The 25,231-nt window shown below is 52.8% G+C and overlaps 10 protein-coding genes across 10 annotated transcripts; 5 read left to right on the top strand and 5 right to left on the bottom strand.

Moving 5' to 3' along the window:
* Nucleotides 1-885: 885 nt before the first annotated feature.
* Nucleotides 886-1,248, top strand: J3458_007253 (uncharacterized protein; the record flags this gene model as incomplete). Its single annotated transcript, XM_066119284.1, is given in 2 exon segments — nt 886-900; nt 916-1,248. The coding sequence occupies 2 exon segments, from the start codon at nt 886-888 to the stop codon at nt 1,246-1,248; spliced, it is 348 nt and encodes a 115-aa protein (XP_065975922.1).
* Nucleotides 1,249-1,566: 318 nt separating this feature from the next.
* On the bottom strand, nt 1,567-3,579 carry J3458_007252 (uncharacterized protein; the record flags this gene model as incomplete). Its single annotated transcript, XM_007811862.2, has 1 exon — nt 1,567-3,579. The coding sequence occupies one exon, from the start codon at nt 3,577-3,579 to the stop codon at nt 1,567-1,569; it is 2,013 nt and encodes a 670-aa protein (XP_007810053.2).
* A 1,524-nt stretch (nt 3,580-5,103) lies between these two features.
* Nucleotides 5,104-6,798, top strand: J3458_007251 (uncharacterized protein). The gene has a single exon (XM_007811863.2). The coding sequence runs from the start codon at nt 5,329-5,331 to the stop codon at nt 6,754-6,756; it is 1,428 nt and encodes a 475-aa protein (XP_007810054.2). The 5' UTR covers nt 5,104-5,328; the 3' UTR covers nt 6,757-6,798.
* A 402-nt stretch (nt 6,799-7,200) lies between these two features.
* On the bottom strand, nt 7,201-8,883 carry IPK1 (Inositol-pentakisphosphate 2-kinase; the record flags this gene model as incomplete). Its single annotated transcript, XM_007811864.2, has 3 exons — nt 7,201-8,024; nt 8,097-8,369; nt 8,496-8,883. 3 exons carry the CDS (start codon nt 8,881-8,883, stop codon nt 7,201-7,203), a joined length of 1,485 nt encoding a protein of 494 aa, XP_007810055.2.
* Nucleotides 8,884-12,201: 3,318 nt separating this feature from the next.
* On the top strand, nt 12,202-14,411 carry MDM34 (ERMES complex subunit; the record flags this gene model as incomplete). The annotated part of the gene is made up of 2 exons (XM_007811865.1): nt 12,202-12,468; nt 13,020-14,411. 2 exons carry the CDS (start codon nt 12,202-12,204, stop codon nt 14,409-14,411), a joined length of 1,659 nt encoding a protein of 552 aa, XP_007810056.1.
* A 903-nt stretch (nt 14,412-15,314) lies between these two features.
* Nucleotides 15,315-16,859, bottom strand: YAF9 (NuA4 histone H4 acetyltransferase complex and the SWR1 complex subunit). Its single transcript, XM_066119283.1, has one exon. The coding sequence runs from the start codon at nt 16,437-16,439 to the stop codon at nt 15,672-15,674; it is 768 nt and encodes a 255-aa protein (XP_065975921.1). The 5' UTR covers nt 16,440-16,859; the 3' UTR covers nt 15,315-15,671.
* A 434-nt stretch (nt 16,860-17,293) lies between these two features.
* Nucleotides 17,294-18,246, top strand: J3458_007247 (uncharacterized protein; the record flags this gene model as incomplete). The annotated part of the gene is made up of 2 exons (XM_007811867.2): nt 17,294-17,400; nt 17,481-18,246. 2 exons carry the CDS (start codon nt 17,294-17,296, stop codon nt 18,244-18,246), a joined length of 873 nt encoding a protein of 290 aa, XP_007810058.2.
* Nucleotides 18,247-18,268: 22 nt separating this feature from the next.
* On the bottom strand, nt 18,269-19,512 carry MSP4 (Pre-mRNA-splicing factor syf2). The gene has a single exon (XM_007811868.2). It carries the CDS (start codon nt 19,459-19,461, stop codon nt 18,508-18,510), a length of 954 nt encoding a protein of 317 aa, XP_007810059.1. The 5' UTR covers nt 19,462-19,512; the 3' UTR covers nt 18,269-18,507.
* A 560-nt stretch (nt 19,513-20,072) lies between these two features.
* Nucleotides 20,073-21,668, top strand: J3458_007245 (uncharacterized protein; the record flags this gene model as incomplete). Its single annotated transcript, XM_007811869.2, has 1 exon — nt 20,073-21,668. The coding sequence occupies one exon, from the start codon at nt 20,073-20,075 to the stop codon at nt 21,666-21,668; it is 1,596 nt and encodes a 531-aa protein (XP_007810060.2).
* Nucleotides 21,669-22,910: 1,242 nt separating this feature from the next.
* On the bottom strand, nt 22,911-23,315 carry J3458_007244 (uncharacterized protein; the record flags this gene model as incomplete). Its single annotated transcript, XM_066119282.1, has 1 exon — nt 22,911-23,315. The coding sequence occupies one exon, from the start codon at nt 23,313-23,315 to the stop codon at nt 22,911-22,913; it is 405 nt and encodes a 134-aa protein (XP_065975920.1).
* Between the last annotated feature and the right edge of the window lie 1,916 nt (nt 23,316-25,231).

Genomic DNA, 25,231 nt, shown 5'->3' with positions numbered 1-25,231 from the left:
AAGATTGGCAAGGAGCCGTTCGGCCCATAAAAATGTGATTCAATCCATGGCGGAAGGCGGTCCGGATGTTGTGCAAGGGACATTCCTACCAGTCAAGGACGTGATCCCCAGGGATATTGTAGCATTAACGGTACCAATATTGTATGGCTTGCCAGCACGGTGAGTCGCAATCGATTTTTGCTGCATTGGTGGTCAGCACAGCATGGACGGCAACAGCCAATAGCCATCCTGTCAAATCACGGCAAATAGCAGAGATAGCCTACGGGCCCATCCGTAAGCCACCTGCAGAAACCACCGCCACCATGTCAACTAGAGAGGGCAGCCCGTGATGAGGACCGCACTGCTCATGTACGTATGTACCACCGAGTGCCCGATGACAAGGGTGATGGCCAGGGGGGCGCTTCTCACTTCTCACCATGCCCGCGAGTCTTGGTTGGCTACGTACCTGCGAGACCAACATGATATATCCCTGCCTTGATGCCAGAAGATCGCATTGCCCAACTTGGACGCCGTCGATTGCTGCGGGGTTCTCTTGGCTTTCCCATTGTGGCCGCCCATTCGCGAAGACGTGCGAGTGACGAGGCCACTGTTGCTAAATTCAAGGTTCCCAGAAGTGATGAGGAACATGTATCATGCAATCCGTTACGCTTCGTGCGTCCTGCTTTTCGAGAGAACCCAATATAGTCAGGTCATTGAAGTGGTCCCTCGTTTGACAGCTCCAGCGAAAGCCCCTGCAGCCAACAGCCGATACAGCTCGCCAGGTCACACTACACCCTCCGTTCCGCGGCCCAGTCACGGTCAAGTATGATCTTCCATTGTGTTGGTGTATACCGCCTCCTGGCAACGTCGTCCAGGATGTATTGCATCTTGTGTTTCTTCCCCGGAATGAAGGTCGAACGGGTAAGTAGTTTCTAGCCCATGTGCCTATGGCGTCAACCAGCCACCGGCAAATCCGGAGGCTTCCAAAAGACGGTACTCCATACCCCTTGGCCGGATTCCAAATCCGTCAACACATGGTTGCTGCTTCGCTGCACAAGCCTCGTGGGCGGCTCGTCCGATGTAACCCTCTACCAGGACGAGCATCCGAACCAAAACACAGCACTGACGAAATCGAGAGCCTCCCACGATGAGTACAGCCCACGAGCCTTGGTGATTCAAGTTGTTCTTCAAGAGGGAGGGCCAGGTCCGACCGCTGCTAGCTTGGTCAGCAAGCGCTCGACAGACGCGGAAATGGATTTTGCGTTGTAAACATTGGGGAGAGATTTTCGACGCCATTTAGAGTGGAACTCAAAACTCAGTACTTCATTTGGGCCCCCCAAGAAAAGAGGGCAAAATAGAATACCAGCGTCACATGATGTGCAATGACAATTCGACAGAGCACCAAAAAGACAACTTGGAAAAAAAAAAAGGAAAAATCTGCGCATAGGAATACAAGAAATTTTAGAGCTCAACCGATAAAAGAGCAAGCAAAATTAAACCAAAACGTGCCCAAACATCAGATCATGCTCCCAATACCATGCAAACCAGCTTGATACCCTTCTCCTCTGCTCTTTCTAGGCAACTTGACTAGCCAAGATAAATGTCTACTTCCTCCTTGGCCTCGACATCCCAAGCCTTTTGCAAAATATGACCAATGCCTCTCCTATAAGCCACCCCCGATATTCTTTCAATCCACAACACATTGACAAACTGCACCACACCGTCGTCGTCCATGCTCTCGGAAAACCTGTCCATTGGAAATACATACGAGCCCTTGCGCTCCATGGCGCTCGAAATAGCAATAAACTCCAGCTTCTCCTCGCCATCGTAGTTGGATGATTGCACCCCCAGCCAGCCGTCATGGCTTCGCAGCTCTCCTATCCAGTGGCTGGACCTACTAAAGATGTTGCCAATGGCCACCGGAGGGTTCGGCATGTCCTTGGGCGCCATGGAGATGGCGTAGTCGACGTCGAAGAATGCAGTCGTTGTCCGGAAATAGAGCAGCGGCCCAGGCATGCTTAACTCTGTAGGTCGCGACTCGTACGCGCCGTCCTCGGGGACATCTTCCACCGGAACGGGGTACTTGAACAGGGTGAAGTCGTCGCTGTCGTGCTTGAAGTGAGTGCCGGACTTGGACCACCCGGGGGGCAGAGCCTGGCCGGCGCCTTTGCGGGAGCGGAATTCTCGCATTCGCAAACCGGTATTGTCAATGGGTACAGAATTTGCCCTGTCTGACAGACTCCAGACCACCATTGTCTTGATGCGAAACGGGTGCGTCGGCTTAAACCTCTTGGACTCTTGTCCTCGCTTTACCGCCTGCGTTTCCTCGACATAGTCCGCCGCCGCCCTCCACAGGGTGAGGTCAACGGGAATACCGTCAAACCACCAGCCCATCCAGGACCATGACGGGAGGAATGGCGGGCGAGACATGGCCCGTCGTCGAATTGTCGCCTGAGGTCTCCAGAGGAGGGCAATGTCAATGAACATGAGAGGCATGCCGTAGGCGAAACCACCTTGAAAAATGCGAGACAATACGTGCGTGACGCCGGCAAAGGCCCTGATGGAGTCGTCAACAATTGTGATCCTCCTCATACTATAGTCCATGGCCAGGCGAGCATATTCATCCATGTCAGGCCACTCTGTGTGTTGGAATCCGAATGCCGCCTCGGACAATCGATTCGTACAAGCAGGCCTTTTATCACGAAGTATTTTGGTCATGTTTGTAGCATTTACCTGCCACAGGTCGCAGTGGCATTCCCAGGTGACGGCATCTTCAAAGAAGAAGACTGCTCGTCTCGAATAGACAAGCTCCTGCAGTGTCCAGCCCCTCGTGTTCCATTTTGACGACAACAGCAAGTCACTATGATCTGGGTTACCCTGCCTGGGTGTCCGAGAAGGGCGGCGCGGATCCAGGGGAAGCAGGCCAGTGTGAACATCGCCGTAGGCAGAAATAATGGTCAAACAGGCGTTGGCAAACACGTAAGCCATGTGTTCAATGTGCTCGGACTTGTCCTGTTCATCATCCTGGACTATGCACATGCGATCGACCCAAAGATACCGTATCCCAAGCTTTTTAGAGAGCCATATGGCATCGAGGATGGTTTGCGGTACATCCTTGTCTGGCAGGCCGAGCTGGTAGGCATCGAGGTTGGTGGTCAACAGCTGGGCGACGGCGTCGGAGCCGGTGGCTCGCGGGTTTGAGGCTCCCCAGACATAGCTGAGGGCCGAGTATCTGTAGGCGGGCTTGGAGCGGACCAAGCAGCGTTCATCGCAGTCTATCAGGTAAATTGGGCGCCAGGTTGGGACGTCACGGCTATCCGTCCCGCTGCAGTGCCTGCCATGCTGGGTATTGCATGTGCTGAGCCATTCGCGAATGCGCGGAATGGGAGACTGCCTGGCCGAGGCGGACGTCGATGCCGATGTCGACGTGCGACGCTGCACGGCAGCCGATGTTTCCTTGCGGGCTTGGTTGAGGGAGCCGAGAATGCGGTCTGTGATGCTCAGGCGTTTGCTGTGCTGCGACGGGTCGCGATCTCGCTCGCGGTCTCGGTCACGATGCCGCGCTCGGTCTCGCTGCGGGGAGTGAGCCGGCTCAGGCATGGCTAGTGACCTGGGAGAATGCGTGCGGGCGCGAAGGAATCATCACAGGCTGGCGGCAAATAATGGCAATATGCATGCTTGTTGTGTGCCATGGCCCGAGCAACGACGAGGAGGCGTCATGGTGCGGATGGTGTGGGCGCTGCGCCGGAGCTGCGTCATGAGCTTTCAGGTTGTCGAGACTTGGCGAGCCGCAGCCCAGCAACAGGAGCCCAAAACATCAATTGATGCCAGGCACCACCCACAGCACCAGAGTCTGCAATAGTGGGTACAAATCACTGCCACAGGGGAGCTCAGGCGCCATGGAACATTCGAAGGCGCCAGACATGAGCAGACACAGGCCCGTGGTGTCGACTAGCTCCCGTCAACGCGAACAGGGGTCAATCTTTAATGCTCATGTCCTTTTGTGCGACGAGCCTCTGATTGGCTATATCGCATCATCTAGTTACACTGGAGGCGGACTAGGAACGGCCTTGTCTAAAAAAAAACCAAAAAAAAAAAACTAGTATGACGTTGGTGTTGCTATTGCTGAACATTTCAGAGTGTTTATAAAGGGTCATTTATTAATAAGACCATAATAGTCCACATCAAATGACCCGTGAAGATTAAAGCCTGACAGATACCAGCGGCGGAAGAATAGGGCATCAATGAAAATTGAAAAACTTTTTTTCTCTATCCAATTGGACAACCTCTCGTACTGTGTTCTCGCCTGTTGTGGGATTATCGAATGATTCTCCTCCATCAGTCCAGCTTGATATGAGTCAGCAGGGATGTGAAGGACGGGTTTCTTCGTTGGGTGCCATGGTAAAGTACCAGTGTTGAACTACTTTACGGAATCGAGTCTGTTTTTTTTTTTTCTTCTCGTAGAGAGCTCTCACATTTCCTTTTAGATGGTGACATTTCGGCATCGACATCAGCCCCAGCGTCTAGGAAGACATGCAGTAGTTGGACCTCGTCACAGCTAGCTGCCTAGCAAGAGGTCGTGTCGCCGGCGTGAACAGCGGTGGCTGTAGATTTGGCAACATGGTCTTCCAGGTTAATAAACATTCTGATCTGCTTAGAAGTGGTGTTTGTTGATACGATACTCGGAGTCTGGTGCGTCTACGGAATAAGCGAAGTGAAGTTCAGGCACGTGTAGTGAGGTTTTATCGGTGCCCAGGCAGGTACGTGCCCGAGTTCGCCGCAGCCACAACATCCAGGTTCCCATTTGATAGTATGAATTTGAACGTCGAGCCTGATGGGTGAGTGTGGCCGTCTTGTCAATACCCGATGCGTGATTGGCTCCGCCTCACAAATGTGACATACATTCTCAGCGGAAAGAAATAATCCAACTAGCCAAATAACATGCAATAATAAACTACTTTACACGTCTTCATAAAAAAAGATCTTTCTGTCCAAATCCAAATCCACCAACACCAGTCAGTCCATGCCTCGCGTCGACGGGCGCACAGTGGAGACCCCCAAGCCATCCCATTGGTCCCAGTGCCGCTGTCGCAGAGACCTGACATCACACACTAGCCGATCCTCGCCGTCCAAGCCTTCAGTCTACTCCGTACAACATCGCCGTTTCTTGTCCACGTGCAGCTTCCAAGTCGCCAGTAGTCATGTATACGACCTAGCTGCCCAGCAGCTTCATCCTCCTCGTAAGCCGGGACTCCGAATTCCGACCACCAGCTCGTCTCGCCCCCAAACTGCCACCTGCTCTTTCGACACACCATCGTCAGACTCGGACAGCATCACCTCAAGTCAATCATGGATCGTTCGAGACCCATCAGCCGCTCCCAGGCAGAGGAGTACGAGCCTCTAGCCACCTCAGACGACACGGCGCTGGAGTCGTCCGTCATCGCCCCCGACACCGACTTGATTCCCTTCTCATGGATCGAATACACCATCTTTGGCATCCTCGGCGTTGCCATGTTATGGGCCTGGTATAGCTTTCTCTGTCCCTACCCTTCTCCTTTCAAACCCCAATCGCAATCGCAATCGCTTACCACGACGAGCAGGAACATGTTCCTCGCCGCAGCGCCCTACTTCTCCTCGCGCTTCGCCGCCGCACCCTCCATCCAAAGCACTTTCCAATCCGCCATCCTCACCGTCTCGACAATCACCAACCTCTCGGTGCTCCTCATCCTCAGCAACATCCAATACTCGGCCTCGTACCCATTCCGCATCAACCTCGCTCTCATGATCAATAGCGTCGTCTTCGCACTCCTCACATGCTCCACGACCTTCTTCCTCGGCGCCGGTCCCAGCGTGTACTTCGCCTTCCTCCTCGTAATGGTGTGCCTCTCGTCCTGGGCGACGGGGCTCATACAGAATGGAGCGTTTGCATTTGCAGCCAGCTTCGGAAGGCCCGAGTACATGCAGGCGCTCATGGCCGGCCAAGGCGTGTCGGGGGTTTTGCCGGCCGTGGCACAAGTCACGTCCGTGTTGCTGTTCCCGCCCGAGAAGAGTTCAGCAGGCAACGCTGCAAGCCAGGGCGAAACGTCTGCCTTTTTCTACTTCCTCGCCGCGGTTGTGATATCCGTCGTCACATTCATCGCACTCGTCCCTCTTGTTCGACGACACAATCGCCGCATCGAAGACAAATTGGTGGAACGCATGGCCGAGTCGATGAACAGCATTGAGGAGGCAGAGCGCGCAGCCAGAAAAGTTACATCCCTGTGGACGCTGTTCTTCAAGCTGCGCTGGCTGGCTGTCGGCGTGGCAGTCACCTTCGCCGTGACCATGTTCTTCCCCGTGTTTACCGCCAAGATCCATTCCGTTCAGGAGGACGCGGGTGCGATATTCCGCCCAGCGGCGTTTGTTCCTCTTGGCTTCGTGTTTTGGAACTTGGGTGATTTGGGTGGACGCATTGCAACCGCGATACCTTTTACGCTGAGGGACCGGCCGTTTGTGTTGTTCCTGTGTTCTGCTGCACGAGTCGTCTTCCTGCCGTTGTACCTCTTGTGTAACATTGGTGGGCGGGGTGCCGTCGTGCCAAGTGACTTCTTCTATCTCTTCGTCGTACAACTCACTTTTGGCCTCACCAACGGTTGGCTGGGCTCAAGTTTCATGATGGCCTCGGGAGAGTGGGTTGATGAGGGGGAGCGGGAAGCAACAGGCGGGTTCATGGGCTTGTGTCTCGTCATTGGTCTCACCGTGGGCAGTTTGCTCAGTTTCACCATTTCGGATATATGAAGCTGATGATGTACAAATGACGTATCCATGGGACAAACGGCGTTGATTGATAATTTTAAATATACTACGTATATAAGAATATTTTTGTACCAGAATTAAGATTTGAGTAACCCGGAAATTTTTTGACCAGAAAAGGGTAAAAACAAACAAACAAACAAAACTAAAAAAAAAACTTCCAGGCCAGGAAAGGACCCCATTTGCCGTCCACGCAGCCACATTTCAATGCAAATGTTCCCCTTCGCCATCAACGGGAAGGGGGGCCCTGTGCAGTCTCCCAACGCCAAGCTAAGTCTGATAAGAGCCGAGTCTGAACGCCTCATTCATGATGGATTGCCGTCCACGATGGAGGTCAGTGCGTACACTGAAGCCTTCCTAATATAAATCTTGTTGAAGAAATTGGCAGGAAAAAAAAAACTCCTAGACTAAACCAAAAGCCGCCCGTCTTCATGATCCCGACTTTTTTCGCGCAGGTTTTGCGAGATCCGGCGCCTCCTTTTTATATGGTTCCAGAAGTCGCTTTAGGACGGCTGTGTCCGTCTGAAAACTGTGAATCTTGGTCCCCGGCGGGGTCTGCAATGGAAAAGCATGCTGTTGCGGGTCAGTGGATCTGTTTTCTCTCGAATCGCGTATTTCGATGACGGCGATATCCTTTTTGGACGCTATCGGGCTGTGCTCGAGGAGACAGAGCGTTGGCGGCCTGTAGAAGGTGCCATCGCAAAGGATCCATTCGGCTGTATAGAACCCCTTCTCTATGAGTTCCTCCTCGACGCCTCGCCATCGTTCAAATTTGATCTGGGGATCCTTCCAATCAAAGTCGCCGAACCTAATCCGCACAGACGGTGTGCACTTGTGTATCTGGGCAAAACATGTGCAGTCGCGGAGGGTCATGGCCAGGGGGAAGAATGGATCCGACGACGCGGCATGCAACGGACCGACCGTGTCGTGAATGTCCTGCTGCGCCTTCAAGTCACGAATGGCCGGATGGGTTGGGATGGTCCCCAGGGCTTCCAAGTAAAACTCCTTACTACCCTGGTTTTCAAGATGCGGGGCCATTCTGAACGGGGAGCGGACTGGCCAGGGGGAATCCGAGCCGACAAGAGCCAGAGGGCATGGTTTCTGTTCTGGTCGTGCTTTATTCCTGGACAAGTCCTTAACGAGGTTCCGCAACTCCATGGCGCACTGGCGGCATCTGATGGCGTTCTTTGGCGCAGAGGGGGACTGCGACAGCCACTTAGGCTTAAACTCGACGAGAGTGCAAGTCTCTGGATCTGTAATGCTTTCCCGTCAGCTCATGAGGAATGGGCGTATGCAAATGGGGTTTGCCAGAGTTGTCATCCTACCTTGAGGTCTCATGTCCTCTACGAGGAACCCCAAGTCAGTCTCCCCGACATATGTCCCTTTGAACTTGTCCTTGCGGGTGTGGTCTATAGTCTGGAGAAGGTTATTGAGCTCTTGGATGATGCCCGTCTTATGGAGCACGACCAGCTCCTGGTTTACTACATGGTCGCCGAGGATGGGCTTGATTGTGGTCTGGAGGAACTGCTGCTGAAAGACATAGTTGTAAGTCGGCGCAGCTCCGAGTGAGGGCACCTTGGCAACCCTCAAAAGATATCCTACCATGTCTTTAGCGCCATGTTATTTTCAAGGGTATTTTTGGTTCCTTTTTCTTTTTCTTTCCCTGTTTGGAGGAAAGAAAAAAAAATAGAAGAAAAAGAGGGCGTCGCCAACATCTCTCTCACCTTTGAAGTCACGGCCGGCACGATCGCGCGGCGGGACTTTTATCTCAAAGACGGCATTGGCAGAGCCTTCGCCGACCAGCTTTACAGGCTTCGTGCCAGTGGGAAGTCGCTTGAGGCATTGATGATGGTGCTGTCCCAAGCAGTTCATGGGACATGGTTCGCTGGCGAGGACCTTGAGGATGGCCATATCTTGGGAAGTCAACCACGCACCATCATCCTCACGGCCGGATTCATGGTCTTCTATAGCCTCAACGAGGGAGCCATGGTTGGAAGCGGGAGTCTGGATGAGATCAGATGAGTTGTCATCGAAGCAAGGCTCGGCGGCGTCGCCTTGATTGGAGGCAGATTCTTCGCTGCTGGGCTGGGGTGGCACAAGATGCAAGGCCATGATTGGAGCCCCCGACCCTGCAGGATGCTGCAAGGCACTGCAACAACGGCGAGGGGGCACACTGCAGGGCTGGCTCAATGGCTCAATGGCTGAGTCGAAGGCTCCAGACGTCCAAGGTCTCGTGGGCCGAAGACAAAGAGACGGCACCTGCTGAGGGGTGTTTTGGCGGGGGTGGTTTGGGGGGTGCTCAAGGACCGGCTGAAGAGGGCATCGGACGGTGCGTCTTGCGAGGCCTCATGACGCGAATGGGGCGGTTGAGATGATGGGGGATCTCGAGATGTCGAGATTCGGCCTCGACTGGTCGGTCTGGCGGAGCAGCCGGCGAAGATGCGAAATAATAGAAGGACGGAGAGTGGCGAGTGGGATTGTACTCGCTATGTATACTTTTTAAGTTAGATGCAAGGTTTACCTTTGTTACTCGACGGATGGTAAGCCAGGCCAGCGCTGAGTTATAGAGCACGAGACTTGACTAACGAGTCAACGGTCCGGTCATTTAAGCCACTTTTGCACGAGAAAGTGGCTTCGCCATTGTGGACGGGGTTCAGTTGGTTCAGTTGGTTCAGTTGAGTCAACAGAATTCCAATGTTGGCTCCAGATGTCCAACTGGTCAAGGTCAGCTTGAGTGGCAAGTGGTTCTCGGCCAGCACCAAGTTGGCTGGAGCAGACGCCGAGACTCGGCTCGATTGAGCGTGCTTGAGCCCAGCTTGAGCCGTCCTGGCGCTGCAGTCCATCCTCCAGAGTCCTCGAGTCTGGCACCCTTTGGAGCTGCAGCGCTTGCGACCAGACAGTCAGTCACTCAGCCAGGTACCAGACACCACCGGCACACCAGTGGCGTCCACGTCCCTGCAGATAGATCATTGCTAGTCCAGTCCAGGCCAGTCCTCCTTTCTCGGCTGATGGGTCGACCAGTTCGTGTGTCTCGTACTTTGACGGCCGGGTTCTGGATGCATCAAATTGGCCAGCTGTTGGTTGCGTGCCAAGTGCCAGAAGGCCGGAGCCCAGCAAGAAGCGGTCTGGGGCGGTTGCTGGTACCAGAATTTATGCGTATCTGTGTGGAGTACATGGGTGATGGATGATGTATCATAGACGACGGACGACGGAGGCTGGTATCCCGAGTACGGAGAACTTGATGCTTGAGCAATCAATTGCAATGAGGGAGGGGCACCAGGGCACCAGTCGTCTCTGCATCCACCCATTCATTAATTGATTGATCTGGAGCCAATCTAACAGTTTAATAAGTTGGGCACAGAGTGCAGACTGGAAATTTTGAATGCATACAGAGAGGCCTTGTCCACCACAAAGAAACGCACATCACCAGACATGAGCCCCTGAGGGCACACAAGGGCTGTTTATTATTGGTCTTGTTGTTGTTGTTGTTATTATTATTATTATCATTATTTTTGGCCGACGTTGCACAGCTTCCCCTCGGCACAAGTCATGGTTCCACCGAGTCATATATTAATCGATCTCGATGCAGCACAAGGCCAGTACTGCCCTGCGCGGGTTGAAGCACGTGAAAGGGTATTGGCTGGTTGTCATATACTGCCAATATCCCGCCAAGACGTCACTTGACTTTCTTCCACTACATCATGTTGGGCTGGAAGGCACAGGTGTAGATATGCCTCGCAGGGTTGGCGAGACGGCTAGATCTGTCGTCGCCTACCGGCCTGCTGCAAGTCCGGCTCGTCGATGCGACTCAAATGATGTCAGATTAGGGCAGCCGCTGGGTTTGGGGTGATTTACTTGGGCGTCGTGGAGCAGCAGGCGATTGATTGGCAGACTCGGCCTTGGCTCTGCCTGGACATTCATTGCTCGTCCTTCTCCAGAACTCTTGGTCAGCTTTGGATTGGCGACGATGCATGCATGCATGGGCCGAAGGAAGGAAGCTCGAAAGAAGTTTCAGAGCCTCCCGACGCCTCAGACAGGCGTCCAAGGTCGTAGCACCTGTATAAAATTTAAACTGAATAATGGAATAAAAGAAATGAAAAAAGGTCTCAGACCTGGCCAATCAAAAGATTCTTGCCATGGCCAAGGCCTGTTTCGAAACTGCTCCGTACAGAGTACAAGAGTAACCTACGAAGCTGCCGCACGACTCGGTGCAAATGCTTGGTAACCAACGGAAAATCGACACAAGACCATGGCGTCTCGTCCAGCCGCATCCCACGTTGAACACGTTTTCTCTCAGCTGCGTCAATCTTCTCTCCCACAGGCCACTGACGCGGCCAACTTTGGAACATAGCATAGGCGACTTACTCCGTATTGTACCCGGCTATCTCGTGCGGGGGGAAAGAGGCTCGGCGAGGCTCGGAGGAGATGCATGCGTGTCTTGCGTAGCATCTGGCGACGGAACCGAGAGCCAAGAGCACTGGCAACGGAGAAATGGAGCTCACGCAACCACTTGTGCTTGCTCCGTACAGCTGGCTATCGATAGTGGTTCCACGATAACGTGCATCACGCGAGCAGACGCCGCATATGCCAACGACGCGATACCACCATCAGATGACGGAGCCACGACTGCCCCGGGGTGCAAAAACAGCCGCCCAGGACGAGGAAACATTGAAATGAGGAGGCGTGGTCATGGTGTGTCGTGGTTGGGTCACGGAGTTGGTTGCCAGTAACAACAACACGTGCTGGTGCGATGCGTGATGCGGAATGTCATACACTGGGATGATGTACACAAGAACACCTAGGCACTTGATGCAAGAGAGTCTTTAAGGAATCGCTCTCCACCCAGCATAAAGAACGCTGACTTTTCGGTGTTGCCGTACTACTCCATGTCGGAACATGTAGTCATGGTCATGAATACGAAATAGACGTATTGGTGCAATCGAGTCTCCATGTCTGCGCTCAACGCCGCTCAGTGGGGTTACCCCGGCAAGAGGCGTGCTGGACACCGGAGAGCCAGGGCCACCCACCAAGGAAGGGGCCACCTGAGGCCAAACGGCCCTTGCTGAGGCGCAAAACATTTTTCCAATTTGTTTTCTCGGCAAAGCGACCCTCAGGCATGCTGCCCTCGACTCTCATAGTACTACCACCAGATGAGATGGATGGTCGCGTCACACAACCTTCAAACCATCCAAGTGCTCCGTCGACTCCCCGCGAGCTGAAGCATCCTTCGCTCTCCGCCCACCGACTCCTACCGAATTTGAATGCCTTCCCAAATATTGTCTTATTTTAATAAGCCTTGCGGATAGCCTTGCATCACTCACGCATCGCCCTAACTCGCCGAGTTCGATTTACTGCCGACAAGGCCGCAACCGGTTTTGCGCCGCCCATCTCCCTGCCGCATGACTGCGAGACTGCCATCGCCATTTCAACATGGCCTTCAACTTCAACTGGTCGCCGCTTACTGCGGACGCTGAATTCTACCGTCGAGCCCGTGATTTGCTCACAAAGGCCTTGAACAAATCACCCAAGCCGCCCATTATCGTCGATGATATCCTCGTGAGCGAGTTCAACTTGGGCACTGTGCCACCCGACCTGGAGATTCTCGAGATTGGCGACCTCGCCGAAGACCGATTTCGCGGCATATTTAAAATGTGCTATTCCGGCGATGCTTTCCTGACTTTGAAGACACGGGTTCAAGTACGTCGAATCAGTTTGTTTCGCGCCGTTTGACTCCATCGTTATTTTTTTTTTTTTTCGATGCCTCCGAGAATGCCCGGCTGCTGCCTTCCGTTCGTCCACGCAGGGGCCATGCATCATCGTGACAAAATAATTGCAAAAGCGCCGACATCTACTGATTGCTCTTACTGCAATAAAAGGGCTGTTTTGTTTACCAGTGTAAACCGTCTTTGTCCCCCTGATTCACATCGTTTCGTGTGAGCCCCAAGCTCCTCCAAGTCTTGGGCCGCGCCAGACAAAGCTGTCACAGCATCTTCTCCGCAAGGGTTTCTGCATCCAGATTTGCAGCACACTCTTTCCTCTCACAGCAAACATCGCGCTTGGACGTCGCCGCAGCGTCTTCGAGACGTGTGCACGACTATCCCCCAATCGAAATTCCAACCCTTACAAATATTTATGCACAACACGCTCTGCTCCGGGGCGTCGCGTAATGCACCGAAATGACCAGGTGCCCCGTATCAGGGGTCCATCCCAGTCGATAGATTGCTCTACTAACGAGCTTCTAATTATAGGCGAACCCATTAAACACCTACCTCTTTTCCAAACCGTCCTTCACATCGCCGCAACCTCTGGCAGCCGCTTCGGGTCTTACTATTCCCCTCTCAATCACCTTGTCGGACATTAAGCTCTCCGCTTTCATCATTTTGGTCTTTTCCAAGCAAAAGGGTCTGACCTTGGTCTTCCGAAATGACCCGCTCGAGTCCCTCAAGGTCTCGTCAACCTTTGATTCCATACAATTCGTTCGCGATTACTTACAGCGCACAATTGAGCAACAGCTCCGCAACCTAATGATGGACGAGCTTCCTGCCATTATCCACAGACTCTCTCTGCAGCTGTGGTGCCCTGACCAGGCGAACAAGGGCACCGAGACACCAGCGGAAGACGCTGATGTGAAAGACGCCGACCCGTTTGCAAGTCCGCCGCTGGACCCTGTCGATGCGAATGGTAATCTTCTGGATTACAATACCGTTTCGGAGCTCACCTTGAACGGCGGTGGTGGGATGCCCTACTTGTTCTCGCAAAAGAACTTGCTTCGTCTAGCCGCATTGACGGATTCGCATCGAACGCTGTCTCTCTTTACCCCAGGTATTAAGGATGTCGTTTTCCGCGCCTGGTCTGGTTTTGGTGACCGTTCCGAAGCGGCCAGCCCTCCTTTTGCCACTCCGAGTCTCGCCAGGACTTCCTCATTCCCCACTGGAGGCAGCACCACCTATACATTTCCCGATTCAGGAAGCACAGCTCACGGGTACTTGCCATCGAGACCATCTTTCGTGAGCTTGAATTCTGCCGCCAACGGCATCGCTCACGGAGCCAACCACCGTTCAAGACCTGGTCGAAAGAAGAAGACCAGAGTCGTCAATCTTCGACGGACCAAGTCAGAAGCTGGCTCCTCTGATGTCACTTCATCCGAGGACGTTTCCGACACTGCGTCAGTCAACGTCCCATCGTCAGAACCTGTCATGTCGGCCTCCATCCCCGAGGAGCCCGCATCCGATGGAGCAAGGGTTGAGGGAGTGCCCACCGGCAAGGTTCGCTTCAGACCTGCTCACAAGGAGCACGTCCTACCCATCCGCCAGGCCCTCATGTCCGACATATACAAGAAGAAACTCGAGCAAATAGTCTCCACTCAGGAAGAGGCAAAAAACTCCGAGTCTCTCACCAATACCTATGACACAATTACCGAAAAAGCTCCTTTCGACAAGAATGGCAATCCTATCCGCCACCAACAGGCTCAAGCAAGCAATTCGTCCGACACGTCATCTGTCATCCTCGAACAGGCATGGATTATGAAGATGGCCGGCGAAATCGCCCGCCGTGTATACGACGAGAAGAACCGCCAACAAGGTATTTGGGAAGAAGGGCAGACTGCCCCCCCTCCTGCCTATGAGGCTGCAACTCACTAAGCCAACCCAAACCAAATGATGCTGCATACATGAAGTATACTTGTCATGGTTGAGTCACTCGCTGAGACTAGCGTCTCTTACTTCCATTTTCAATCCCCCAGCACTATACAATGTACAAGCGTTTGGGAAGCATTACCCCTTGCGCCTTTTTCTTTCCGAAAAAAAAAAAAACAACATCATTAAGTCAACATATACCATGAGCGTGTCTGAGCGTTGCAACATTACTGGTTTCGATGATTGAAGCCGTCATTTGTTTTATACTTTTTTTTTGTTCTTTTTTCCCGATTCTTATACCCGTGGAGGAATCAGATGAAGGGAGAGGGCTAGGAATATTCGTTGACTGATCCCCCCAATATTTTTGGGATCGAAATGACACGCTGTCCCAGGTGGACAGGCGGGTTAAGATGCCGTGTTTTTAATCGAATTGGGGGTTGGGATAGGTAATAAAATGGGGATGGGATGGGTTGTGAACGGAAATGGAAATATAGACGGATGATTTTTGGAGTTGGTGTAGGAATTACAATGGCAGAGGGACGCTCGGGTCGTGGTGATATGATACCAAGAGAAAAACTCCAATCTTGATACTACCAACTAGTAATATGGACCATTTGGTGTCTGTTCTTGTGCATGTTTACCAAAGTTGTCGATAAGCCATTTGCGATCCAGTCACCAGTGTATCCCGATCTATATATGCCTCTCTATCTCGAATCATTAGAGGTTACAGACATCATTTCCGGACTCCCTGTATTGTCTATACATTCTGCATATTAAACAATGTGGACAGAGCAAGGACGGTAACGTGCACGTCGTGACGTTGCTATTCTTGCTGCGCAGACTTCATCATGTCCATCCTTGTATATTGCATGTGCTCCCAGGCCGGTCTTATATCCCTTCCCCGGTGCGCATAGTTCTACCTCACGGCATTTGTTAATATGCGACTGAGATTAGGCGTTGTATGAGAACCGCAGACTCTGGATGTTTCTCTTGGTGGGCGTGGAGAACCACCTTCATCGAACAATGAGATAGCATCCTACCCATAGGATATGAACTGTTACCGAGACAATAGATGGTATGATGTAGGCCTCGTATCAACGCGTTTCTGAGCGAGATGCAACTTTTTTGCAAGGTTCAGACATTTCCAAGTGTTTTTGGACCCAAAATCTCTGTTCCATGTTCCCTCGGCAGGCATCGGCGGCAAGCCTTGCTGGGTTTCGTGCATTGAAGTTAATCAGCGTTTTGGCAGCGTCTGTTCCTCGCCCTCTAGGCAGGTTTCGCCGCCGCCGCCGCCGCCGCTGCCTGATTCTCAGCCTTGAGCTTAGCCAGTAATTCTTCCTTGGCCTTGAGCTCCGACAGGATCTGCGCGCACATTTCCTCCGTCTTGGCCTGCGCCTCCTTAAGCCTCCGCACCTCAGCGGCTTCAGTCTCGCGGCTAAACGGCTGTCCAGGCCGGTTGTGGTTCGGGATCATGGCCGTATGCTCCCACACCTCGCCGCTATCGGGGGCGGGTAGCGGCGGCGGTGCACGGTTTTTGCCCTTTCCCTTGCCGGACGCTCCAGATGGCTTCCAGCCTTTGGGCACCGCCCCAGATGTCAGGATCTGGAAGAATGCTTCGTACGGTTCGTTGAAAAGCTGCTCCTCGTAACTCCAGGACCGGACCTCTCCATTCTTGGTCACCATTGACTGCTTCTCCTCTTCGGTCCGGCCGAACGGGTGCAGGCGGAGATAGTGGTACATGGTCTGCGGCTTCTCGCCCGAGTCGTTGACGTAGTACAGCTTGATGGTGATGTCGAATTCACCCCATCCCGTCTCGTTGACGACAAAGGGCTTCCCCTGCTCGCCCTCGACCACTGTGTTGGGCTTGTTAGCGTCTAGTTCCATGGAGGGCTGGGTTTTCTTTGACAGCCAGACACGGGTGAGCAAACCGTACTCCGCACGTAGTTGGGAATCGATTCGTGCAGCTTGAACTGAACACGGCGCACCCAGTACGTGATGTCTGTGTCTTCCAGGCCTTTCACGAACACCTGCCATGAATGGGTGTGGTTGTCTGGCGTGCCGGGCGGCTTGGGATTCGTCTCGGAGAAGGGAATGGCGGTGGTGCCGACGATAAAAGGCCGTCGCACCTGCGTCAACTTGACGCGTTTGCCAAGCTGGTTCGAGGGGGGCATGGTGGCGGGCGGCGGGCGGCGGAGAATATTTATATATATGTAAGCAATCGGCGGTTCAATTGATGGTGGATGTTCTTCGACCGTTAGACCTGATGCGCTTTATGGTGGTGGTGCGAAGAGTTCAAAGTTGCGACGGACAGATTAAAAAAGTAAAGGACCAAGATTAACTGAGGGAGTCTGTCAGCCTTGTGAGCTAATAGGCTATGGCGTCCAGCCAGTCCCGTCGCGACTGTCCCACGGCCAGGAATAATGTCATGCTCGTAACATACGCAGTAGTCGTCTGCTGTCGCCTCAAACTCATTTTCAAATCCCTGAATTCCACTAGCAAGGAAATTAAAAAAAAAAAAATGCAGGCCACTGATTTTCGGAATTTTGCATCAACCTACGCGTTAAACTTGCATGGCATGTGTGTCACTCTGCGAACTAGATCCCCAAACCGGACCCCCAGGCAGAGAGCTCCCACAAGTCATCCCTGCACAAGCTGGGGCGTCAACGTATGATCTCATGACTTTTGATACCAAGCGCCATCCTCAAATCCTGAAGCTCTCAGTCTAACCCATAGCTCTTCACCCGGCTCAACCGTTTTCTTCCTTCTTCCAATTTACTCAACAAAGTGTGATCCAGCTACCAGCAAGCTCGACAGCCCTCCACAGTCAACATAAGAATCCATCCAAGCTCCCCGAACACGGCTCCGACAGCCGAAGTGTCCATCAAATCATGGCGGCCGCAGCAACGAGGCTCGTCGTCTGCGGCGGAAGCGGCTTCCTAGGCTCCCGCATCTGCAAGTACGCTGTCGCCAGAGGGTGGGAAGTCACATCAATAAGGTAAATTGGCCTCGCCTTCCTTTCCTCCCATCCCAACCCAGCCCTTCCCTAGGCTTCCGTTCATTGACACGCCCATGCAGTCGATCAGGAGAGCCGAAATGGGACTCGGTCACCTCCTCGCCTCTCCCACCGTCCTGGTCACACAAGGTCTCGTGGGAACGCGGCGACATCCTCCGCCCCGCAACGTACGCGCCGCTGCTCAAGGGCGCAGACTGTGTCGTACACAGCATGGGCATCCTCCTCGAGGCAGACTACAAGGGCATCGTCTCCGGGAAGGAGTCGCCGCTCACCGGCCTGCAAAAGATGTTCTCCCCAGTTCGCGAGCGTGGCATCAACCCGCTGGATAGAAAGGCCGGTGAAGACATCAAGCCGCCACATCCTACCGACCAGTTCTCCTACGAGGTCATGAACCGCGACAGTGCCGTCGCGCTGGCTAAGCATGCCGCGGCGGAGAAGGCCAGCGCCTTCTGCTACATTTCCGCCGCTGGAGGTGCGCCCATTATGCCTCCGCGGTACATCACCACCAAGAGACAGGCCGAAGTGGCCATTGCGACTAATTTCCCCGAGATGCGTGGTGTCTTTGTGCGGCCACCATTCATGTATGACAGCTCGCGCAAGATCACCATGGGTATGGCTGCTATGGCTGGCGCAGGCACACTGTTCACGAAAATGACAGGAAACTACTTGAAAGATTTCATGGGTGCTGCTGGCACAAAACCGCTCCAGGTTGACACGGTTGCAGAGGCGGTTGTGGAGGCACTCAGTGATGAGACAGTCAAGGGACCGGTCGAAGTTCCTCAGATTGAGGAGCTAGCGAATAAGGGATGGCGGAAGAGTATGTTGTAAGATTATGTGCCCAAACGAGGTGAAGCCCTTTAGACTGTACAATGAAAATCCAACGCCAAAATATGCACCGGGTATTAAAAAAAACCATTGCCTTAACCCATCTTCATAAAACTCCATGATAAGATGCCTTCTCAAGACCAACCATATATAACCCCCCATGTGTCGTACCCATAACAGAATTGTAACGTTGTGCCATGGTTGTCTGTCTCGCAACCATGTCAAACGACATTCTTGCAGTCCTTCTCGTACCCTCCGCCTCATTCAAATCATGGTGCCTCTCTCGAAGCTGTCCCGGATATCGGCAGTGTACTTGTCGTAGAACCTTGCCAGCTTCTGATTGAACTGCTTGTTCTTCTCGTTGATGTATGTGACATCTCCGTCGTCGCCATTCTTGGCCATGCGCTCCTTTCTCTTCTTGAGTCTCTGCTCTTCGGCCCGTCGCAGATCTGCAACCAGGCGGTCCACCGCGGCCTTGTCAGGCTTGCTCTGTGTCAAGGTGGTCGTATCGGCTGTGGAATATAATGAGCCGTCTTTGTCGACAGCGATGAGCTCGCCATCTTCGGTCTCGACAATGTCCAAGCCTCCTGAAGCGGCTGCCTTTTCAATTGCTGCCATTTTCTGCTTTTCGTATTGCTCCATGTCGGGAGTGATGTTCTTAAGCTGACGCTTGTAAATCTTGTTGCTTTCTTGTTGGGGATCGCTAAAGGCGTTGTTGTCGCGATGTGCAGCCTTCTTCTTCATTCGCCTGTCCCACTTCTCGCTCTCGTCAACCGTCCAGTCCCAAGCCCGCTTGCGCTCAAAGTCTTTGCCGGATTCTTCGATCTCCGCCTTGAGAAGTTTGTGCGCTGCGATGTCATGCTTGCGCTGCAGGGCTGTGAGTTGGCCCTGATCGGTGCCCAGTCTCTGGGATTCCTTTGTGACTTCTTTGAGGTTTGTTTCGGAGGAAGTTTTTGCTCGCGCCTGAAGGGCCTTGAAGCGGGCCATGCGATCTTCAGCTGGCGCCATCTCGAGATGTTGTTGTGTGGACTGCTGTTTGTGTGTGTGTTTGTGTAAGACTGCGCGAGAAGTTGTTGTAGGAATGAGCTCTTCGTTGAGGGCGTCTTTTGAGTAGAGATTATGCGCAGAGAAGATGCTCGCTGGTGCTGACTTGAGGTGAAGTTTGAGTATGCAAACAGAAAACAACAAGTGGATAGGATGACAGACTTGCCCTGGCATTTCTAGAGGGGAGCACTGGCTATTAATACCCGCTATACCATTTTAGGTTTCAAGTCCCATTTTTCACGTGCTGCAAGTCAAACTTGTTAGTCTCTGCGGCAAATGCACCTGAGCCTCTCAAACTATAGTGCTGCTTATTTGCCTTCCACGCGGCTTCAAGGTCTCTGGGCATGCACTAATTTTAATCTAGTCATTTGAGTGCATATCTAAACTCCACTACATATAAGGGGGGTTGATCTCATAGCGTGAAGCATAAACACCAGGCTTGCGTGATCGAGCGCACAAGGCCAACCAACCCGTCAATGCTGCTTGAGATGCACCAGACAGACCAGACGACATCTGGAACGGGCACGAGTAGTGCTGGACGCGACGAGTCTCCAGAAGGCGGATCCACTAGATCTTGGGGTTGGCATCCCCTGAGGATCCCCTGGCGGAACCCCAGGTCTTCGATCCCGCGTGGGGTGGCGCGTCAAAACCATGTCATCCCACGACCTCACTCCGAGCAATCTCGAGCACATCGAGATGCCACATTTGAGCTTCAAGCTGAAGCGTCCCCTTGAACCATATAGTATCCAGCCCATGAGAAACGCCAGCTCCACGCACCAAAGAAGATGATACGGTCAGCAGCGCGGCTCTCCCAAGCGGACCTCAGCGTGGCACCACACTTACTCCGACCCAAAACTTTCGTGAAAAAACTTGGCAAGAACAATGAGGTCTACTACACCCTAGTGAAGAAGGGGCTTGCGCATAATCCCGATCCGGGCAAGGAATATGAATTTTTTGAAATGCCGAATTTACTGCTGGATCTCGATGCAGAGGGCACACGACACGTGCGGTCCGTCGAGGACACAGATGAGAAGCTAATGACGGCCAGATGGGCAGAAGTGCCAAGACGAAAGGCAGTGCAGACTCGATCAAAGGTGTTCGAAGAACAACTGTACGAATCACGGAGAAAAGCACGCGAGATCATGTCACAACCCACCAACATTTGGCGCATCACTTCCCACGATATCGTCTCCGCTGCCCTTCATGGAGGTCCTGGTCCCCAAAGGAAATCGGCTCGGGAGTTAACACCGGCGGACGTGATATCTGGCCCAAGCAGCACACCAACACCATGCAGCAATTCAGAAATCATCGAAAAGCTCCGTCTGGAAAACGGCATACCTCAGCACGCCGTCAACGAGGACCAACTCCTCCTCCGCTGGATGACCCTCCGCTACAACAGTCTCACGCAGTCATCTCAAAAACGCAGACGAAAAGCTCCCTCACCAGAACAACTCACACGAGCTCTTCAAACCCAAACGACTATTCTGGGTGTGCGTAGACTGGTATCCCAGGCACTCTCGGCCGGCACTAGCGTAAACAGCTTCCAGAGTGAGACCAAGCCAGCAATAAGTCTGCCTCACCAGATACGCTCTACATGCGCCCATATCTTGAGTCAAGACCCGCTCAATCGCGACTTGTATATTCAGGCGCTCACATTCCTCGGAAACCTCTCTGAGCGACTTTCTTCCCTCAATGCGCAACTGGGACCCATCTTGTGCGGGCTGGCCTTGAAGCTTTCTGCAGAGATTGGTTCCTTGGAAGCGCTACCAGGCTGGCTATATCGCAGCCACCACACCACCAGCAACGGCGAGCTGCTCATGGAAGATGTATTGTCAGCACTCACCTCTTTGCGGAGCACACTGAGGGACAAAGGCCCCGTAAACCTGCAGACCATTGAGCAACGCCAGCTTTTGTTCCAATTACTTACGGGTATCGACGAAAATGACACGATAGCCAAAGATTCTTTCAGGACATTTGGTACAGCTTTCCTCGAGGCGGACAGCTCAAGCACGGCCAGCCACGCATACTCTGCATACATTACACTTCTGGGACACCTTGGCGCAGCACGAACGCTGTGGCGGGAATGGCGAGAGCTGCCCTCTTCTGTTTCAAAAGACGAGGACATCGTGCTCGGCTTTTGCAACGCTCTGAAACAGGCAATCCGCGTCATGCCCGGCTCTGATGGCGAGTATGCACCGGATTCTAGCCTCGCTGCGTGCGCCACGCTAGATTATCACGCCATTGAGATGCAGGATACTGCTGCTTGGCGAGCACACGTCTCCGACGACATGGCTGGGCAAGCAAGTGTCAATGTTGCAGCATGTCGGGCTACTTTGGACCTGCCTCTCGCCGATTGTATCAAGGGATTTAGAACATTGTAGGCTTTGCAAAAATTCGAGCCTAAATGGCGGGACGAAAGGGGTTGCATTGCAAACAGCCCTATTTCGAAGAGGAGAGAAGCCAGGCTCGTGGTCTACATACCTGTTGACGGGCATTGACAGTGTCAGATGCTGGTATTTGCGTCGTAAGCGAGTGGGAAGGACGGGGTGAGGTTGGAAATGGCTTTCTGTAATGGTACTGGACATGTAGATATTGCGCTGGAAGCCAAGCTTTGTACATTGTGGCGTGTCACTTTTGCTTCCTGGGCCTGATATTCGTTATTCGGTGCATGTGCCAAGATGGACAAGCCAGAATTTGTTCTCCGTCAGGTCAGGCGAAGTGAAATTCTGCTAGTCAGAGCTACCGCGGCAGTGAACTCAGAGTCTACAAGGAGTTGGCGGCTCGGATCGGAGACCTGCCGAATATACGATTCCCGGTATCGGCCCGTAACGAGAGCTCTCTATTCTTTTATCAATATGACCAGACGTTTGTTTATCTCTGGGTCAGAACCAGGTGGCTCATCCGTGAGCCGAATCCACCCCCAGATACGGTATTGGTATTGTGCATGCATTCAACCCCCCATGGCTGTTTGGTTAATTCACACCGATGTAGCCATGGTCAGGCAACGCAAGTGCTATTCACCAAATGTGTCGGAAATTTGTTACTCAAGTGCCGTGCCCTACGCAATGAGCAGGCCTATAGCTGCATTATGTGTTTTGTCGTCGTAATGTTCTCCAGTAAGTCGGCAGATGTCCTGAACTGGACACGTCTCGCTTCCAAGCTGGGGGGTTTTCACGGTCCAATCGACAGACAACGGACGTCGTTTTGTGAGCTGTGTCGCTTCTGTCCATTTTCACAAACAAACTGTTACGTTTGAGAGGGTCCAATCCGATGGATCGCGGACACTAATCCGAGCCCTCAAACAAAGTCGGTCCATGAGCTCTACCATTTTCGGCCGTGGGCTTCTTTACGGCTTCCGCCCTGATCCGACGACGTTGAATGAACATACTCTCTCCGAGGGGGTATCGGTTGATAGTCAAGTTGGAGGGAGTTCAAGTGAGGTTTGATGCTCGTTTGTCCATGGCTGCATTATGGATACGCATTGTCAACCGAGGCCTCGCAAGCTAGGTTTGGGCCAATTCTGCAGCTTCCAAGTTACAGGTCCCGCAGGCCTCGCTGGCTCCGAGGAAGTCGGGCATTTTCTGGCAAGGGTATCCAGGTAATCATCCAAAGGTTTCCAAAAGTTAGTGTTCTGGACTTTCTAGGCGCTTGTCTAATGGAATGGATGGCGGGTGTGTTGGCTGTAGGCCACAAGTCATGGCCTGCATGGTGCAGTCGAACCGGATTGCCATTCCAGGTGTAACGTCTGTGCAATCCATCATGACACGCATATTGTACGATGCCGATTTAGGCGACGGCGAGAGTTGCGAAACAGCACACCTGAATATGCAGATGGAGTCAACCGTGTTCAGTACGCCGTTGGTCTTGAAGCCAGGCTTTGGAGCAAGTCGGGAGATATTCACGTCTACCAAGTGCCAAGCTTGGCTTGCAATGGATCCCTCGCTAAAGCCGAGCATTCTTTGAGGCAGGAATGATCGAGACGTTGTAATGGCCGCACTAGCTTGAATTGCGGGGGAGACTTGCAACATCCAACCATTTCGCCTGCGGGCAAGGGGACTGGAGCCAAAGGAAACCAAGGGGAGGCAAATGAGAATGGCTTCAAGAAGAAGAAGAAAAAATTTTCATTTAGATTTTCGCAAGGGTGCTCCGTAGTTAGGCAACATTGAATGGGGTGAGACGGGCGACTAGTTAATAATAATAAGTGCGCCAAAGGGAGCCCAGGCGCTAGATGACGCGAGTGCCCGAGCTGAGTCCATCAGATTGATAAAAGCTAGACGCGACGAGTTGGAATTAACCAGCACAAGGGTCAGTGCCTGTGGGCCGCAACAACCGCGTGCTACCTGGATGGACCTGTGACTGGTTGAGCAACAGAGGAGCTCGTTGAACGACCGACTTTGTTGGCTTTTGCGGTGAGGCGGGAGACAGGCATTGATGGCCGACAAAGGCATCTAGAGGGGGGAGCATCAAGCTAGTAGTAGTAGTGGAAGATGAACAGGGCCCATTATCCGAGCCGCTGTGGAGTTATATTTTATTTTATTTTTATTTTTAAAATCAATCAATCGAGAATAGTCGTATCGTGAAATGTGCCTTGACTCGGCTTAAACCTGTGTTTAGAAAGGGGGGGAGGGCAAGGTTGCGTCGATTTGCCTGTCCGGAAAGATAAAACCAGACGTTTTCTGTTTCTTAGCTCCTGCATTCGGACACTGGCGTGTACCGCAGTAAAAAGCTTTTGCAGGCGTTTGAAGTCTAGGCGTTTTAGCGTTTAATAACTTCTGGACAGAAAGCAAATTGCCGAGACGCGTGGTCCATTATGAACAGTGACGAGTATTCCGAAATGGCATCATCAATGCCAGGGAGGTACATGTCAGAGGACGGCGTACCAGGCTACCCTCAACGATGCTCTTGGTTTATCCTCTCTGGAATCACTCGTCCGTTTCCATTGTCGGATAGATCGGAATGGATGGACGACAGAAACAGAATCAGGCCACCCGGGTGCATTTTATGTACCTCGCTCACATAAAAACTATGGGGCCGGTACCTCAGGACTGTGTCAAGTATCCAGGTACATTCATTGCATGACATTCGTGATTGGTGATTTTGCACAAGATGGCACCAGTTATCCGTTTCAAAAACGGAGGATGGGGGAGCTTGATGTCCCATCAATTCCGGGCACGTCGACACATGTACGGGATACTTGCTTACACCAGTGCTTAATGCGATGCTTGAATACTTACTTTCGCATCGTGCCATGTAGCATGGAGCATGTGGCACGAGTAGAGCAAAGGCAATTTGGCAGAGGTGGCAGGTCTTGAAAGCCTCGCCTCTGCACAAAGCCCACCGTGCTTGCATCAGTCTTGCGTGATACAGCGCAAGAATGGAGCCTTCAGAAAGGCAGATGAATGTATCGGGACCAGCGCTTGGCGACAAAAACGGAACGAATGACGACATAGGCAACTTTGTAGGTAAATACACACACATCAAGCCTATCCCAAGACCGAGGCATGGCTACCTACTAGGTACCTACACCTAATACGTACCTACATACACCTACGATGTACCTGGTAGGTAGTAGCCAAGTCCTCATTCCCTCTCTCTTCCCGCCAGTCCCCATCGTCTTTTTCCGTCGTCAATTGCCGGTTTTGTTACACCAAATATTCTTCATCTTGGTGAACGATTCTTGTCAGCCAAACACGTCAAACACGGTCAAGCAGCAAGCGCCGTGAAAAACGTGCCTTGCTTACTGGACGCCATGGGCCTGTAGCAGGCGATCCTCCCCGTAAATTGTGCCATTCGGCCCACAAACAAGGCGTCCATACCACAGTCCAAGACGGCCCACGCTGATTGCATCGCGACGGTGAAGGCTTTGGGATGCTTGTGCTGCAGGGGGGGCGGAGTGGATTTCACGAGGCCCATCAGCATTGATGGCTGGACGCTCACACAGTCG

The sequence above is a fragment of the Metarhizium acridum genome (assembly GCF_019434415.1).
Source record: "Metarhizium acridum strain ARSEF 324 chromosome Unknown scaffold_72, whole genome shotgun sequence".
NCBI classification, from domain to species: Eukaryota; Fungi; Ascomycota; class Sordariomycetes; order Hypocreales; family Clavicipitaceae; genus Metarhizium; species Metarhizium acridum.
The sequence above is the reverse complement of the archived record's forward strand: the minus strand, read 5'-3'. Positions and strand labels throughout refer to the sequence as shown.

Bases quoted from the DNA above. Each gene is read 5' to 3' on its own strand.
- YAF9 (XM_066119283.1), bottom strand. From the start codon at position 16,439: ATGGCAGGTGTTCGTGAAAGGCCTGGAAGACACAGACATCACGTACTG.
- MSP4 (XM_007811868.2), bottom strand. From the start codon at position 19,461: ATGCCAGGGCAAGTCTGTCATCCTATCCACTTGTTGTTTTCTGTTTGC.
- J3458_007251 (XM_007811863.2), top strand. From the start codon at position 5,329: ATGGATCGTTCGAGACCCATCAGCCGCTCCCAGGCAGAGGAGTACGAG.